The following is a 15,958-nucleotide window of genomic DNA, read 5'->3' as shown; positions in this document are numbered from 1 at the left end:
GCTGACCTAGCCTGCTGATTTGGGATTTACTAGGCCTCCAGTACTCTTGCCTGGAAAATCCCATAGATGGAAGGGCCTGGTAGGCTGAAGTCCATGGGGTCGCTGAGGGTTGGACATGACTGAGCGACTTCACTTTGACTTTTCACTTTCATCATTGGAGAAGGAAATGCGACCCACTCCAGTGTTCTTGCCTGGAGAATCCCAGGGACGATGGAGCCTGGTGGGCTGCCGTCTATGGGGTCGCACAGAGTTGGACATGACTGAAGTGACTTAGTAGTAGTAGCAGCAGCAGCAGCAGCAGGCCTCCTTGGGCTTCCCTGGTGGCTCACACAGTAAAATATCCACCTGCAATGAGGGAGACCTTGGTTCGATCCCTGGGTTGGGAAGATCCTCTGAAGGAGGGCATGGCAACCCACTCCAGTATTCCTGCCTGGAGAATCCCACGGGCAGAGGAGCCTGGCAGGCTACAGCCCATGAGGTCACAAAGAGTCAGACAGGACGGAGCAACTAAGCACAGCACAGCACAAGCCTCCACAACAGTGGGAGCAAGTCCTTAAAATAAATCTCTTTGTATATACACATCCTGCAGGTTCTGTTTTTCGGGAGAAGACTAATACAGGGAGTAGGCTTTCCTGCTCCACTCTTCCTAGGGGATAGTTGCCGGGAGCCGGTGAGAGACATTCCGCTCGTGACAAAGGTCATGAGGAAGGAGGCTCGGCATACGCAAAGGCGGGATCGAGCCTCGGGAGTCTCCCCGGATATTCTCGAGCATCTTCCCCCAAAAACCAGAGTCTGCCTACTTTATTGCTTTGTGCTCTCACCTCTGACTTTACTGGGGGCTGTCCCCTACCACCATCTCGCTCTCTCTATCAAAGAGTTAACTTACAGCTCCAATTAATAAAGTTCCTGGGCAATTAGGAGTGTTTAAATCCAAACCCCTCAGATGGCTCTCTAACTCGCCTGACAAGTTTACCCAGACTCCTACAGCTATGCATACGATTGTTTACAGTCTCCCAGCCTCGAGAGGCACGGGAAGCTTAAGATATTCAAATAGCTTAGAACCTCTCAGAGAGTTAGAAACTGTCAGAATAAGACTAGTAAAGTATTTCATTGATGAGCCAATGCTTGTTGCCAAGTTTCCACATCCCCTGAATTGTATCCTTGAATGTGTATTAATTAATATAGTTGGTATGTAGAAAAAAGAAGTAGTGGCCCTGGTGTTAGTAACTTTAGACCCTTAAGGTAATAAATTCTTTCCTTTGTTGTAAACCCATTACACATCCGCCCTATAGGAATGCAATTTTATCTTCGGAAGATGGCGCTAAACCTTAAAATAATTACTCTTAGAGAAAATAAGTCTTTGTTGATAAGTCCTTGTCAAGAGTCATAAAATGTTAGTAGGCCTTCTGGCCAGAAGATGATGTAAATCACCTAAACCATTTGTATACGATAAATTTGCAGGAAAGAAACCCTGGTTTTTGATAAGAATCAAAAACTGCTGACTTTGCATCCCCTATTATCCTCTATGTGTAACTTAGGGTATAAAAGTCCCTGTTAAAAATAAAGCTACGGGCCTTGCTCACCAACGCTTGGTCTCCCCATGTCATTCTTCCCTTTAACTTCCAGCTGAGTCTCCATCTGGAGCGCGGAACCCACCATGCTTACTAATTATGCCTGGGCTTCTAAGACCCACTCGAGAAGGTGTCTAGGGTGAGGCACCTTCCGCTATTCGAGAGGGCGCCTGCGGCCTACGTAAGTGGTGCAAACTTCTTGTCTTGAAGTTTTATTGGTCTCCCACGTAAACCAAGCTACTCAGCCTCTTTTCTCCACCGAATTTTCCTACTGAGCTATCCTCATTCTATTACTCTTTATATCTTTGATAAATATGTAAATAGTCGCCGACTCCGTCTTCCCTTCGAATACCCTGGATCAGCCGGAGCTGGACCGACCTCGGCAGATAGTTCCCTAGTTCTTCTCATGTTCCCCCATGTTTCTAAGACACCAGACAGAAAAAAAAACCCTCACCTTGGAGGCCTCAGTAGATTCATAGTCCAATCATCACCATCATACGTGGCATCAGGGTTCTTCAGGACGTGCACCACTGCCTGCTCCAGCCTGCCAACTGCCAGCATCTGCATTGCTTTGCCTGAAGGGAGGGGGAGTTGAGGAGAGGGAGGGGGTCAGGACACCCTCTCCCCCATCAATGCAAGCATATTTGACCTGAGCAGCACTCAGTCAGTCTAAAGCCAGCTGGTTTTAGGACAAACAGCCTGGCTCTCCCATCACCTGGATGGGAAAACTCTGAGGCACATGTTTCATGCCATTCAGCTGAATTTCCTGGGTGTGTGTAGGGGTGGGGGGTGGTGCGGGATTAAGTTCTGGTCTCCGCTGCAGTTTACCTGCATTTCCCAAACAAACTACTTACACTCAAAACCTGGTCGTGGGTTCTGTGATCTGAGTAACAATCTCCCCCATCCTCCACTGCACAACTACTGCTGTTTCATTCATCACACAAAGTCAAGGTTGACAGAAGCAGTAAAGTGAGGGACAGGCAGGTTATGCTGTAATTTTGTAAGATGCTGCTGCTGAAGCAAGACTACCATGCAGATTTGGAGAGTTTCAGAGAGCGGAAGGTGCCCCAGAGACCTGTGAGGATACAAAACATCACTTAAGTCCCCCATGTTAGCCTCCACACTCATGGGAGATCTGCACTCTGCCGCATGATCTACCTTGTGTTTCAAACACCCACCCCCAACTCTGAGTAAAACAGATTTTGCAGAAAGACGGATAACTTATTTTCCTTGGGGATTCATACAGGTCATATTGCTATTTGAGAGGCAATGGCCCTGAGTGCTCTAGAATTTTATTTCTGGATTAGATCAGAAGGCAGGGCAGTTTCTACATTGCAGTTTTCAGTGCTTTCTCCAGAACTTTTACTGAATGGTCCTTGGAATGATGCTATTGCCCTACAGTGAACACAGTAAGGAATAAGTGAAGTCGAAGTGAAGTCACTCAGTCGTGTCCGACTCTTTGTGACACCATGGACTATAGCCTACCAGGCTCCTCTGTCCATGGAATTTTCCAGGCAAGAGTACTAGAGTGGGTTGCCGTTTTCTTCTCCAGGGGATCTTCCTGACCCAGGGATCAAACCCGGGTCTCCAGCATTGCATGTAGAAACTTTACCATCTGAGCCACCTGGGAAGCCCAATAATACTGGAGTGGGTTGCCATTTCCTTCTCCAGATCTTCCCAACCTTGGGATCAAACCTGGGTCTTCCACATTGCAGGCAGATTCTTTACCAACTGAGCCACGAGGGAAGACCACAGAAAGGAATGGACCTCCCAAATCCTAGCAAGAATGTGGTCATGATCGCATAATGCAAAATAAGATCCCACAGAATAAAAAGAAAAGGGGAGGGGGTAGATTTCTGGAAAAATTCCCCTCCCTTCCTCCATGTAAAGTGAACACTATCCTCACTCATGTTTGTCCTTCCTATTCTGATATTCTTTCCTCTTTCTTCATTTGCCTAGAACCCATTTTTTTAATTTAACCTCCATATATATTGTAGGCAGCCTTAAATCCTCCCCAGGACAAAGCTGACTATGAATTTAAAAGGGGTAGGGCAAAGGAGAAAAGGAAAGATATGCCCATTTGAATGAAGAATTCCAAAGAATAGCAAGGAGAGATAGTGATCAATGCAAAGAAATAAGAGGAAAACAACAGAATGGGAAAGAGCAGAGACCTTGTCAAGAAAATTAGAGATACCAAGGGAACATTTCATGCAAAGAGGGGCACAATAAAGGACAGAAATGGTATGGACCTAACAGAAGCAGAAGGTATTAAGAAGAGGTGGCAAGAATACACAGAAGAACTATACAAAAAAGATCTTCATGACCCAGATAACCAGGATGGTGGGTCACCCACCTAGAGCCAGACATCCTGGAATGTGAAGTCAAGTGGGCTTTAGGAAGCATCACTACAAACAAAGCTAGTGGAGGTGATGGAATTCCAGTCGGGCTATTTCAAATCCTAAAAGATGATGCTGTGAAAATGCTGCACTCAGTATGCCAGCAAATTTGGAAAACTCAGCAGCGGCCACAGGACTGGAAAAGGTCCGTTTTCATTCCAATCCCAAAGAAAGGCAATGCCAAAGAATGTTCAAACTACCACACAATTGCACTCATCTCACACTCTAGTAAAGTAATGCTCAAAATTCTCCAAGCCAGGCTGCGGCAATACGTGAACCGTGAACTTCCAGATGTTCAAGCTGGTTTTAGAAAAGGCAGAGGAACCAGAGATCCAATTGCCAACATCCACTGGATCGTTGAGAAAGCAACAGTATTCCAGGAAAACATCTAATTCTGCTTAATTGACTACACCAAAGCCTTTGACTGTGTAGATCACAATAAACTGTGGAAAATTCTGAGAGATGAGAATACCAGACCACCTTACCTGCCTCCTGAGAAATCTGTATGCAGGTCAAGAAGCAACAGTTAGAACTGGACATAGAATAACAGACTGATTCCAAATTGGGAAAGGAGTACGTCAAGGCTGTATATTGTCACCCTGCTTATTTAACTTCTATGCAGAGTACATCATGAGAATTTACATCCGGGCTGGATGAAGCACAAGCTGGAATCAAGATTGCTGGGAGAAATATCAATAACCTCAGATATGCAGATGACACCACCCTTATGGCAGAAAGTGAAGAACTAAAGAATCTCTTGATGAAAGTGAAAGAGGAGAGTGAAAAAGTTGGCTTCAAACTCAACATTCAGAAAACTAAGATCATGGCATCTGGTCCCATCACTTCATGGCAAATAGATGGGGAAACAATGGAAACAGTGAGAGACTTAATTTTCTTGGGCTCCAAAATCACTGCAGATGGTGACTGCAGCCATGAAATTAAAAGACACTTGCTCCTTGGAAAAAAAGCTATGACCAACCTAGACAGTATATTAAAATTACTTTGCCAACAAAGGTCTGTCTAGTCAAAGCTATGGTTTTTCCAGTAGTCATCTATGGATGTGAGAGTTGGACCATAAAGAAAGCTGAGCGCCGAAGAATTGATGCTTTTGAACTGTGGTGTTGGAGAAGACTCTTGAGAGTCCCTCAGACAGCAAGGAGATCAAACCAGTACGTCCTAAAGGAAATCAGTCCTGAATATTCATTGAAAGGACTGATGCTGAAGGTGAAACTCCAATACTTTGGCCACTTGATGCAAAGAACTGACTCCTTAGAAAAGACCCTGATGCTCGGAAAGACTGAAGGCAGGAGGAGAATGGAACAACAGAGGATGAGATGGTTGGATGGCATCATGGACTCGATGGACTTCAGTTTGAGCAAGGTCTGGGAGTTCGTGAAGTACAGGGAAACCTGGCATGCTGCAGAGCATGGGGTCGCAGAGAGTCAGACATGACTGAGCAACTGAACTGAACTGAGGGCAGACACTGATGATCCACTGGGCACTGCTGGAACATTCTAGGGAACAGAGATCCTTCCTTTCTGAGCGTACAACCTAACTCTTCACAGAAAAGTGCTGCAGCCAGGGACAGCGCAGCTCCTGCTCAAAAGCTTCCTTTCCTCTTCTCCCGAAGTTTGCAAAAGGACTCATTCCTGTATTTAAAGAGCAGAAGCAAACCAAACCATCATATATTTAACCATTTTTTTCTATCCACAAAAGGTGGCTTTTATTTATGAAATACGCAGGTTTGAGTCAGTGCCTTGAAACCTGCTCAATTCACGGTGTCACACTAAATGGTTTATAAATTACAGCACCCGAACTGACACAGACACAACCAAGGATACATTTATAATATAACTAAGTTATGAGTAAGCTGAATTTCCAGCTCAACTAAAACATGTGCTGACTGTGTCAATTCATACTACAAAAAGCCCATAAGGGAACCAAGACTCTTCTCCTTTCCTAAATTCAAGGTACTTCCAATTCCAATTTACACAAGCCTAAATTCCTAATTTTTTTTTTTATTTCAAACATATTTTAGCCTTTAAAGAGTGAATACAGGAGTATAAATTGATGCAACTTTTCTAGGAAGCAATTTGGCAGTAAACACCAAGAGCCTTAAAAATGTTCCTCTGCTTTCATTCAGTAATTCCATTTCAGAGAACCTATCTGCTGCAAAGGATTAAAATGCTGCTCATTGATATATTAATATAAAAATGGATTATATATAAAAACGTGCATTTCATATTAAAAGAAAAAAAAATGGAAATAATCCAAATGGCCAACAATAGAAGAACTATCTATTTAGGCAGCAATGGTCACAGCACACACTATGATTCTGCAATTATTATGTCCTCATTTTCATGATCAGTAACTGAAATAAAAGATGCACTTTAACACAGGAAGTAACAGAAATTCACCACTAAGCACCTTATTGATTGCAATGTCCTCCTTTTTATTAAATTATAAAACTGGCTGTCAATGTACACATTTTTGGAAATGCATTTTTCTGCTTTTGTGGAGCACATGATTTTAAACAGACAAAATATTTCTATATTAACTTCCCAGTCTTCGAGCTATTTTGCACGGGTAGCCAAACTACCAAGTATAGACATTATAATATACAGTCAGAATTTATGGAAAATATTACAAAGACAAATGCCTTAAAAAGATGATAGTGCAGAGAAAACCATAGCTCTGAAACAGGTATAAAAATTTAGTCAAAATATTTTAGTCCATTATGGCTTTGCATAAAGCTTCAAAGGAAGAAAATTGAAGACACTACTCATCAAAGGCACTTAAAGAAATGTAATAAAATACTTCTTTGAGTTTAGTTTTGAGTCCGACAGTATTTTTTATTTATCTTTTTCACATTCTGTCTCTCACTGAAACAGTCCTGGAAGGCAGCTATTAATAAGGAAAAATAGTTATCATTTCTTAATATACATGTTAAAAATACGCAAACAGAATTAATACAGATTTTGGTCCATGGAAGCAGGTAACAGTATCAGACTGTAGTATTTCTCTTAATTCTGAGCCCAAAGCCCTCAATTCCCCAGACGCAGTCCCCTGGGCTCCCCAGGAGGTGCTCCACCATCGCCACAGTGCGCTGAAACTGGAAAGAGCCATCCTCCCTGCCTGGTGGGAGTGCTGCTCCAAGGGAACGCCGCGGAGCACACAGGAGTCAAAACTCGGGCCTTATAATTCCGTGTCCCGGTATCGGGAAGGCTGGCCGTAATAACCGCGCCTTGAGTGTTCTGACAGCTGCTGCCGGTATTCCTCCTCCTCAGCATCACTGCCATAGCTTCCTCTGGGATCCTGATAAAGTCTGGCAGGGCCTTTCTGTGGCTCGGGGGGCCTGGAACTAGCAAAGAGAGAGGGTTACGTGCAGCCCAAAGCTCAGGCTTCCGTGCCCGTCTGTGCTGCATGCAGTGGGCAACTGCCCAGGACAGATGACTTACCTGAGTCACACCCTGCTGACAAACCAGGGCACTCCTGGCCCCGTTCCAGGTTTACAGAGTGGTGGAATTGAGGATAGGAATAACAGGTCAAAGCCAATACTCACTCAAGTAGTGAGTGGGGAAGACAGACACATACCCTCTGACCTAAGAATCCTCCAGCCCCATGAGGGTGCCTTCCTGAGATCACTGGTTAAAAGTTCACAAGCAGACTGAGTTCTTCACCAGTTTTGGTCAATTATTCCAAGTCCCCCTCTGTTGCCAGGGGCCTCCTGGTCAGCTGTGCCACTATCTGATTGGTAAAGAAGAAACTTGCCTCTAGTTTTCTATTGCTGTAAAATTAGACTCTAGTTTCCAGTCAGAATGGCTGCAAGAAAATGTGGTTTTGTTTCCTATTCTCGGATGCAAGAAATGATCCAGTGTAAAACCTCAACAAGAAGACTCTGTTGATAATCACTACTGCCTATGCAGCACTTTAAACAGAAGGCATCCTACCAACACCAGTCAATTGATGTTCCCTTTCCCTCAGACCACAGCTCACACACAGCCTGACTTTGCTAAGTGACACAAAAGGATTACTGAGCTTGTTGGCCAACAGCTAGAAAATATTAACAATGAAACAACTGGCATCTAAACCCCACGTATTTTGCTCACAAACTATCTTAACACAATTTAATGCATCTGTGGCTCCAATTGGATTTCCCCGGTGGCTCAGGAGTAAAGAATCCACCTGCAATGCAGAAGCTGCAGGAGATGTTGGTTTTATCCCTGGGTGGGAAAGATCCCCTGGAGGAGGGCATGGCAACCCACTCCAGTATTCTTGCATGGAGAATCCTATGAACAGAGGAGCCTGGTGGGCTACAGTCCATAGGGTTGCAAAGAGCTGGACACAACTGAAGCGACTCAGCATGCACACACATGGCTCCAATGGGTCTAATGGGACTGACTTGGATTGTCAGTGATTACACTGTGTTGCAGAAGGAAATGGCAACCCACTCCAGTATTCTTGCCTGGAGAACTCCATGGACAGAAAAGATTAGTTGGCTACAGTCCATGGGGTCGCAAAGGGTGGGACATGATTGAGCGACTAAACAATAACACTATGTTAGTTTTAGCATGCAATCAACACTACCATAAAACTTTGACTCTATGGTCTTTATAATTAAATTTGACTGAATAAGTAAACAGTTTACCAGGAGGAATTAAAAAACAAACTTTCTTATTACTTTGAAATGTAGGTGAAAAAAAAATTCTTAAGCATCAAAGTCCTACATAAACCCCTTTTTTAGACCTATACCCTCAGAGCAGCCCTTACCTTGTGTACTGGGGTGGGCCAGGGTCCGGCTTGTGTGTTTTGATTGGAACTGCATAGATATCAGGATGCTTCTGAGCAATTTCAATCTGCAGAGATTACGGGGGTAAAAAAAAAGAATAAGAGGGAAGGAATGAATGACTAGCCAGTCAGCTTGCTCATTTCCTGCTGCTTCCATTCTCCAATCCCATTTTAGCCAAGAAGAGGAAAAACAGAAGCAAACCTCTAGTTTCCAGAGTTGTATGTGATGCCTAGTGGTAAATGTCAAATAGGAAAAATGTTTAAAACTAATGAAAGTCTGCCACATGCTACAACATGGTTGAACTTTTAGGACACTATGCTAAGTGAAATAAATTAGCCACAAAAAGGACAAATATTGTATGATTCCACTTCTGTGAGGCTCCTGAGCTGTCAAATTCATAGAGACAGAAAATAGAACAGTGGTTAATGGGCTGGAGGAGGGGAAAATGAGGAATAATTAATATACACAGAGTTTTAGTTGGGGAGGATGACAAAATTCTAGAGACCATTGATAGAGATGGTTACACAAAAATGTGAACATACTAATGCCACCGAACACTTAAAAATGTTAAAGATGGTAAGTTCCATGTATATTTTACCACCGAAAGAAGCAAAAAAGAAAAAGAGCGTGGGTCATCTCTTGTCTTCTGAGACGGCCCACACTCTGTCCAAAGTGTTTGCTTCTCCCAGGGCCGGCCACTCTTGCCTTTTGAGACAGACTGCATTCTGTCTGTGGGATGTATCTCTCTAAATACATCCACTTTGTTACTAATTACTTTGTCTCTCACTGAATTCTTTCTGCAATGAGACATAAAGAACCTGAGTTCCAATAAGTCCTGACACCAGGAACTAAGGCCCCCTCCCAGTTGGAGGATGGAATTATGTGGACCCTCCTGACTTCAATCAACTACAGCCTGGACTCGGTCAACCTCTGTTCCAATTCCATGCTGAAGTCTTATCTGCTCAAGCCCCCTTATGAACATGCACATAGCCTTAGTCTTAAACCTCCCCAAATTCGCAGTTCACAGACTGCTTTGGGAAAAGATCCCTTGTGTTCTCCTTACTTGCTGCAGGTAATAAATCCTTCTTTTTCCCTACCCTCTAAAAAAGAAAAAGGCTCAGAAGCACTACAATTGTTGTGACAAATTTAAATGAAGAAAACTCCCATAACCACTGGGCCAAAATGCTCCAGAAACCTTTACTTAACAAATGTTACAGTGAAAAATAATGTTGAAGAGGCCACAGATTCTCTTGTCACGCTTTCCTATTCCAGAACCCAATATAAAGTTCTGAAGCACAAAGAGCAGAATCCTATTCACCTGCAATGTCAGGTTTTCTTGACTGGAAGAAAAATGGATGTGCTAATAGCTGGCAATCTGAAAATGACACACCCATAGGATGTGCCTTTGTATCACGCACGTCAACATACCCTTTCATGTTTGCAGCAGTGGCAAAAGGACTGTAAATCACTACACTGCAATGAAACTTCTTTAAAATTCTTATTGTTGACACACTAAAATGACCCAGTGATTGAAAACAATTACCCTTGCATTCTGTGCTTCTTGGAGCTCTTGCATTCTCTGTAACTTTGCCTTGTGATCCATCTTCTCAAATATTTTTACTTTGCCCAGGACAGATTTGGGAGCATTGTGCTGCTCCTCACTGCCCTCTCCCGTCTCCTCACTCTCTGGGGGAGGGACGGGAGTGGAGGGCTTCAGTACAGGCCGTCCAAAAGTGGGTTTCGCTGCAATAGGAGGAGGACAACCTTTGGTAGATGCCCCTGGAATTTCGTTACCAGCAGCGGCTGAGGGGTTTGACTTGTATTCATAAGATCTGGAGAAGTCAAAAGATTCTTCTCTGTTTTGGGTTTTGGCCTGCAGAGAGCAATGACATAGTTTTAACCTTGAGCTTTCCGTTTATTTTCAAATCTCTATTAGTGATTTAATACACTCCATTTCCTGATCAGTTTCCAAAGGTGGTCAACAAATTCCACTCCAACAAGAAATCAAATACGACAAGGTACATGGCCAAGATCTGGCATCCAAAGCCCTACCTCACTCCCTACAGAAAAGTATTAAGGGCTCGAGGAAACCAAGAGGGTGCTGCGACGCCTGCAAGTGCTAGAGGTGGATCAGACCTAACTCTGCCCTAGAGGAGATTTGAATCTTAGAGAGGACCTCAGAACAAGTCAGGCTTCAGGATGGAAGGGTGGCTCCTGAGTTCACACCATGCTGAGGGGACGTGCCTTGGCCCACAGGTCCACCCAGAAGTGAGGAGACTGGGGTGGGGAGTGGTAAGGGAGAATATCATGCTGATGGCCACTTTGTCTTCATACTTCCATCCTAGGCCGCTTGTAAACTTTCACTCATCTATATTATTAGGTCACCAATTACCTCTAAGAGCTCACAATGAGTTATTACTTTCTTCTCATCTAAAGCACTGAGTTAGGAAGAGAAACTTTACTGGGTTCTAAGAGAAAGCCACAGTTATAGCTGTGATTCAGAGAGGATGAAAAATCATATGACATGTGTCCTCACATTGAGTCTTTTCTGGACAATGGTTTACTTAAAAAATAAACTGTCCTCATAACGAGAGGCACTGTAAACAACAGTGGTGACTGTTTTCTGTAGCAAGTCACCAGGAAGGATTTTTTCAGGTGCATCTAAATCAGATTGTGGGAAGAAAAATTTAATTGGATAGAAGAAGAAAAACAGATTCTATGACAGGTGATTCCGGGCATGCAGTAGTCATCCAACTTTTATTCTTTCTACATAAACAAACAAACAAATAAAGAACAAAAGGAAACAAACACTAACAGTCCTAAAATTGTACCCTCTTCTAAAACTGCCTTTCCATTTTATGTTTTTGCCACTTCTTAATTTTTTGGATTCACCCAAAAGATAGGCTCCAGTGGAGAACCCAGTTGGTCAAAACCATAATCCAGTGCCATCTTACTGTGCATGCTCTGCCCTGGCTACGCTGGAGCTCCAGGTGAGCTCAATGTGTTTCTTCCTCCTTCCCATCCTGGGCTTCCCAGCCACGTACCTTGGGCGGCTCTGGCTTGAATGTCGGGGGCGGGCTATTGTCCCTAAGTTGATCTCTGCTAGCAGCCCTCCTCATCTGAGCTCGTGGCTCTGGGCTGGGTTTCCTTATGCTCTACAAGACATAAAGGTTCATTCACAACAAGAACATCCCAGCAGGAAGAAGAGAGCACTGGTCTTCTTTGCTGGAGTTCTTCGAACTTGTGGGAATTAAGATGTTAAGGTTCCTAATGTGCGTAAGTTGAGCTCCTGACCCAGTGCTTCTTTACTAAAAAGGCAGATACCTGGTATATTCTCCCATTAGCAAGTGCTTAAGGAACATTTTTTCCAAAACTAGCTGCATCTCTCCCTTTACAGTAAGAAAACAAGAGGTTTTTGTAAAGTTTTGTCACTAACAGCTGTTAATATTTTATTCTTTTTTTTCATTTTTGGCTGCACCATGTGGCATCCATCATGCTAGTTTCCCACATCCCTGAAGTGGAAGTGTGGAGTCTTAACTACCTAACCACCAGCTGTTAACATTTTAAAGCATTAGCTCAACTGTATCTGCAGACATTCATGAGTTAATTTACTTTTTATGACTTGTCCGACAGTATATACTAATTTTTTTTTTGTCATGGTGAATTGTTCCTCCTTTCAACTTACATATTTGGTCCTTCTATATTGTAAAAAACAAAATTCACTGAAACAACCTAAACTGCTGAAGAGAAGTCCACAGAAGTCCAAATATGTGGAGAATTTTGTCTGCAAAGGTCATTATCCCAGTGTTCTCTTAGGTGCAACCCATAACTGCTCTGGTCCTAACTTAGTGCTAGCAATGTGATTTCTAGAATCACAGAAGCAGTCTATTCACTGGCCAGTGGATGCATAGTACGCGAGATCAGACATATAATTAATCAATAAACTCAATTAAAAAACTGAAATACAAGAGAGAAGGAAACTGATGGGGAAACACTCAGGAGTTTTGGCAAGATTAGAAAGGTTAAAGGTAGGGTGGAGAAGAAAAAGCACAGATACCTAAGAGTACAGAGAGAGACCTAATCAAAGGTTACAAGTAAATACAACAATATTGTATTTAAAAACAATGCCCCACTGGTAATTTGGACAGCTGGCCTCACATCACGACATCGTGCCCAGGGGCATCTGTGGGGTGAGTGCTGATCACTCAGCCTCTCCCAGCACTGGGTTCCTGTCCCACTCCCCTCTGGACCATATCCACAATCACACAGGCATTAGCTTGGAATGAGAGGCTCCCTAGACGTCTCCACTCCAACCCTTAGGAATACCTGCCTCAGCATCCTGAACAAGCTGTTGGCCAGAGCAATTCGAGTAAAACACCAGAACCTCCTTTTCCTGCCCAGGCCTGCCTCGCCTCACCTCCTCATGCTGCACCGGCTCCGAGGAGCGGGTGATGGAAGACACCAGCGGCTCCTCAGCTGGCTCATCCAGCTCATTGTCAGTGTAGGCACCTCCTTCACCGTCGGTGTCTTCAAAGTCACTGATGAGGCGGCTGTCGCAACTCAGATAGTCCGCGCCCATGGCGGTTAAGTAGGACATGCGGTCTTCGGGATCATCATCCATCCCTTCCATCTAGAGGAATTTGTTTCGGAGGGTCAGTGGGATCTGACATGGCTCCTGGGAGTGAGGACTCAAGAAAATTCCCAAGGGCACAGCCAAGGGACTGAAACCTTGACTTGTTCGAGAAAAGGAAGTTCACCTTTATCTTCCTGAAATCACTTGGCTTTAAATGACTATGTAAATTTTTGTGTAGAGACTTAAATTAGAAACCCTCCAACCCTATCTCTCCTTGCCACCATCCATCAGGCTTCCTCACATTGTGCGTTTTTCTTCCAGAATCTGGCTCCCCTCCAGTTTTTTCTATTGAACTGGTCTCCCAGGGATAAGTGCATGCTGTCTGGAGCTGTATGCCTCTCCACTCACCCACGAGATTCTCAAATCCTTGAAGGCAGAAGCTCCATCGTGCTCAGCCTGTTCTCCCCACGGAGGCTAGCACAGAGCCGCAGTGGGCATAAGCAGTCAGTACATGCTAGATACTCTGACTGAACATGCAGTTCCCCAAGGGCAGGGCTAGGACTCAACCATTAACTGGTAATAGAGGCACTTAGGCAACAAAATCGTACCTTGAATGTCTCACAAACGACCTCAATTCAGCTGGACCACAGAATACCAGCACCAAGGGCTCCTAGTACCACAGGGAATTCTATAGTTTCTCTGCTTCCTTCCTGCAGTAGGGCTGCGTGAGAACTTCCTCCACAGATGAGAAGTGAGCCAAGGTTAGGAGCCTGTACCAGATTCTAGCGCTCTCTCAGCACCTACTCAAAACCCTAGAACTCATCTTCTGCCAACCTTCTTTCTAACACAACGATTCCAATTCCATTAGCTTTTCTTCCTTCTATTAATTTTTAACTATGTTCTCCACGCCCTCAACCTAACGCCTCATCTCCACTCTGGGTTCCCCAGGTCCTTGGTAATAAGCTGTGGAGTTCAGCACAAGGTCTTGTAAGCTCTGATTAGTGTGCTTGGAACACAACACTAGTTACTACATTAAAAGCAAAAGGGAAGTGAATGTAGGGCTGCATATATCCCATTCTGCTTTTCTTGTAAAAGTCCCTTCATTTTGTTACTTTTCCAGAGAATTTACAAATTTTTGAACAATTGAAGCATATGTTGAGATTACTCGAAATGTGCATGGTTTTACTACATTCACTACCCTCTTGAGAAAAAAATTCAGACCACAGACTCTCACCTCACAGCAGAGCATCTGTGTCACCTACCTTTCCTTCAGAGACCCAGACTGCTTCTCCTTGCTGATGCTGAATCGTGTCTTTCAAGCTGCCAAACCAGCTGTCGTTGGCTGAATTGAGGTTGATTGTAGCTACAGAAATGTAAACCAAAAGGTGTGCCTCAATTTCACGTTTATTAGAAAACTTATTGGACGTAACTTACCCTAACTTGTCATATTTGAGTTAAAACTTTAGCAAATGGAAGAGAAAGCTGGCACATAGTTGAACACTATTCTTTCAATTGAATATAATTAAAGCTATTACCATCTATCTGTTGAAGTCTGCATTATAGGTGGATGTCATAAAACTAAAAATGGATTTATGTTTATTTTTCAGAAAAGCTACCTTTAAAAAATATGTTTTTAAGAAATGAATTTGAGTCAGTTGTAGTAAGGTGGATCAACCTAGAGCCTGTTATACAGGGTGAAGTAAGTCAGAGAGAGAAGAACAAGTATCACATATTAACGCATGTATACGGAATCTAGAAAAATAGTACTGATGAACCTATTTGCAAGGAAGGAATGGTGATGCAGATGTAAAGAACAGACTTGTCAACACAGCAGGGGAAGGAGAGGGTAGGATGAATTGAGAAAGTAGCATAGACACATATACTATCATATGTAAAACAGATAGCTAGGGAGAAGCTGCTCTGTGACATAGGGAGCCCAGCATGGCACTCTGATGACCTAGAGAAGGTGGGATGGGAAAGGGGGAAGGAGGATCAAGAGGGACAGTGTGTGTGTGTGTGTGTGTATGATTTTATATATATAAAATCATAACTGATTCATGTTGTTGTATGGCAGAAACCAACTCAACACTGTAAAGCAATTTTCTTCCAATTAAAAAATAAATTAAAAAAACACATTTTTAAAGAGTGTGCTTTCAGGGGCAAAAATAACACATCTAAATAAAATATAAAAGTACATATTTAAAAAATCAATATATAGACATGAACAGTAAAAGAAAAATATATACCAATGTACTGTTTATCTCCAATAAAAAACTAAATGTATGTCATTTTGATAGGCTTAAACATTTCAGAATATAGATACAGACTAACCAAACTCTACAGGTGTGTGTATTCATGGGACATACATTTTCTATTCTGAACCAAATGCTTCCTACATAATAGCACTTACTAGGACTGACCAAGCACTTTCCTAAATACGTTACATGGATTAGTTCATTTTATGCTTAAACAAACCTTGCAAGGTGGGTGTTGCTATCATCCCCATGCTATAGATAAAAAACTGAGGCACAGCAGTGAAAGTAACTAGTCTAAGGCCTCACACCAAGCAAGTGGAAAAGCCTGGATGCAAACTCAGAAGTCTGCTTTTAGAGCTTATGGCTTCAGCCAC

The 15,958-nt window shown here is 43.2% G+C and overlaps 1 protein-coding gene across 7 annotated transcripts in view; it reads right to left on the bottom strand.

Moving 5' to 3' along the window:
• Positions 1 to 6,398: 6,398 nt before the first annotated feature.
• The window catches only part of TJP2 (tight junction protein 2), a 128,302-nt gene continuing 118,742 nt past the window's right edge, over positions 6,399 to 15,958 (bottom strand). For 2 of the 7 annotated variants that reach the window (XM_027549424.1, XM_027549422.1), the window contains 6 exons: positions 14,592 to 14,692; positions 13,174 to 13,386; positions 11,801 to 11,911; positions 10,300 to 10,629; positions 8,738 to 8,823; positions 6,399 to 7,328 (listed from right to left, as the gene is read on the bottom strand). In XM_027549424.1, coding sequence (XP_027405225.1) covers positions 7,163 to 7,328; positions 8,738 to 8,823; positions 10,300 to 10,629; positions 11,801 to 11,911; positions 13,174 to 13,386; positions 14,592 to 14,692 — 1,007 coding nt within the window. In that variant the 3' untranslated portion in view covers positions 6,399 to 7,162. The remainder of the gene's footprint in view (positions 7,329 to 8,737; positions 8,824 to 10,299; positions 10,630 to 11,800; positions 11,912 to 13,173; positions 13,387 to 14,591; positions 14,693 to 15,958) is intronic. The other 5 variants (XM_027549426.1, XM_027549425.1, XM_027549428.1 and 2 more) reach the window with 3 other exon arrangements.

Source organism: Bos indicus x Bos taurus, chromosome 8 (genome assembly GCF_003369695.1).
Source record: "Bos indicus x Bos taurus breed Angus x Brahman F1 hybrid chromosome 8, Bos_hybrid_MaternalHap_v2.0, whole genome shotgun sequence".
Lineage (NCBI taxonomy): Eukaryota > Metazoa > Chordata > Mammalia > Artiodactyla > Bovidae > Bos > Bos indicus x Bos taurus.
The sequence above is the reverse complement of the archived record's forward strand: the minus strand, read 5'-3'. Positions and strand labels throughout refer to the sequence as shown.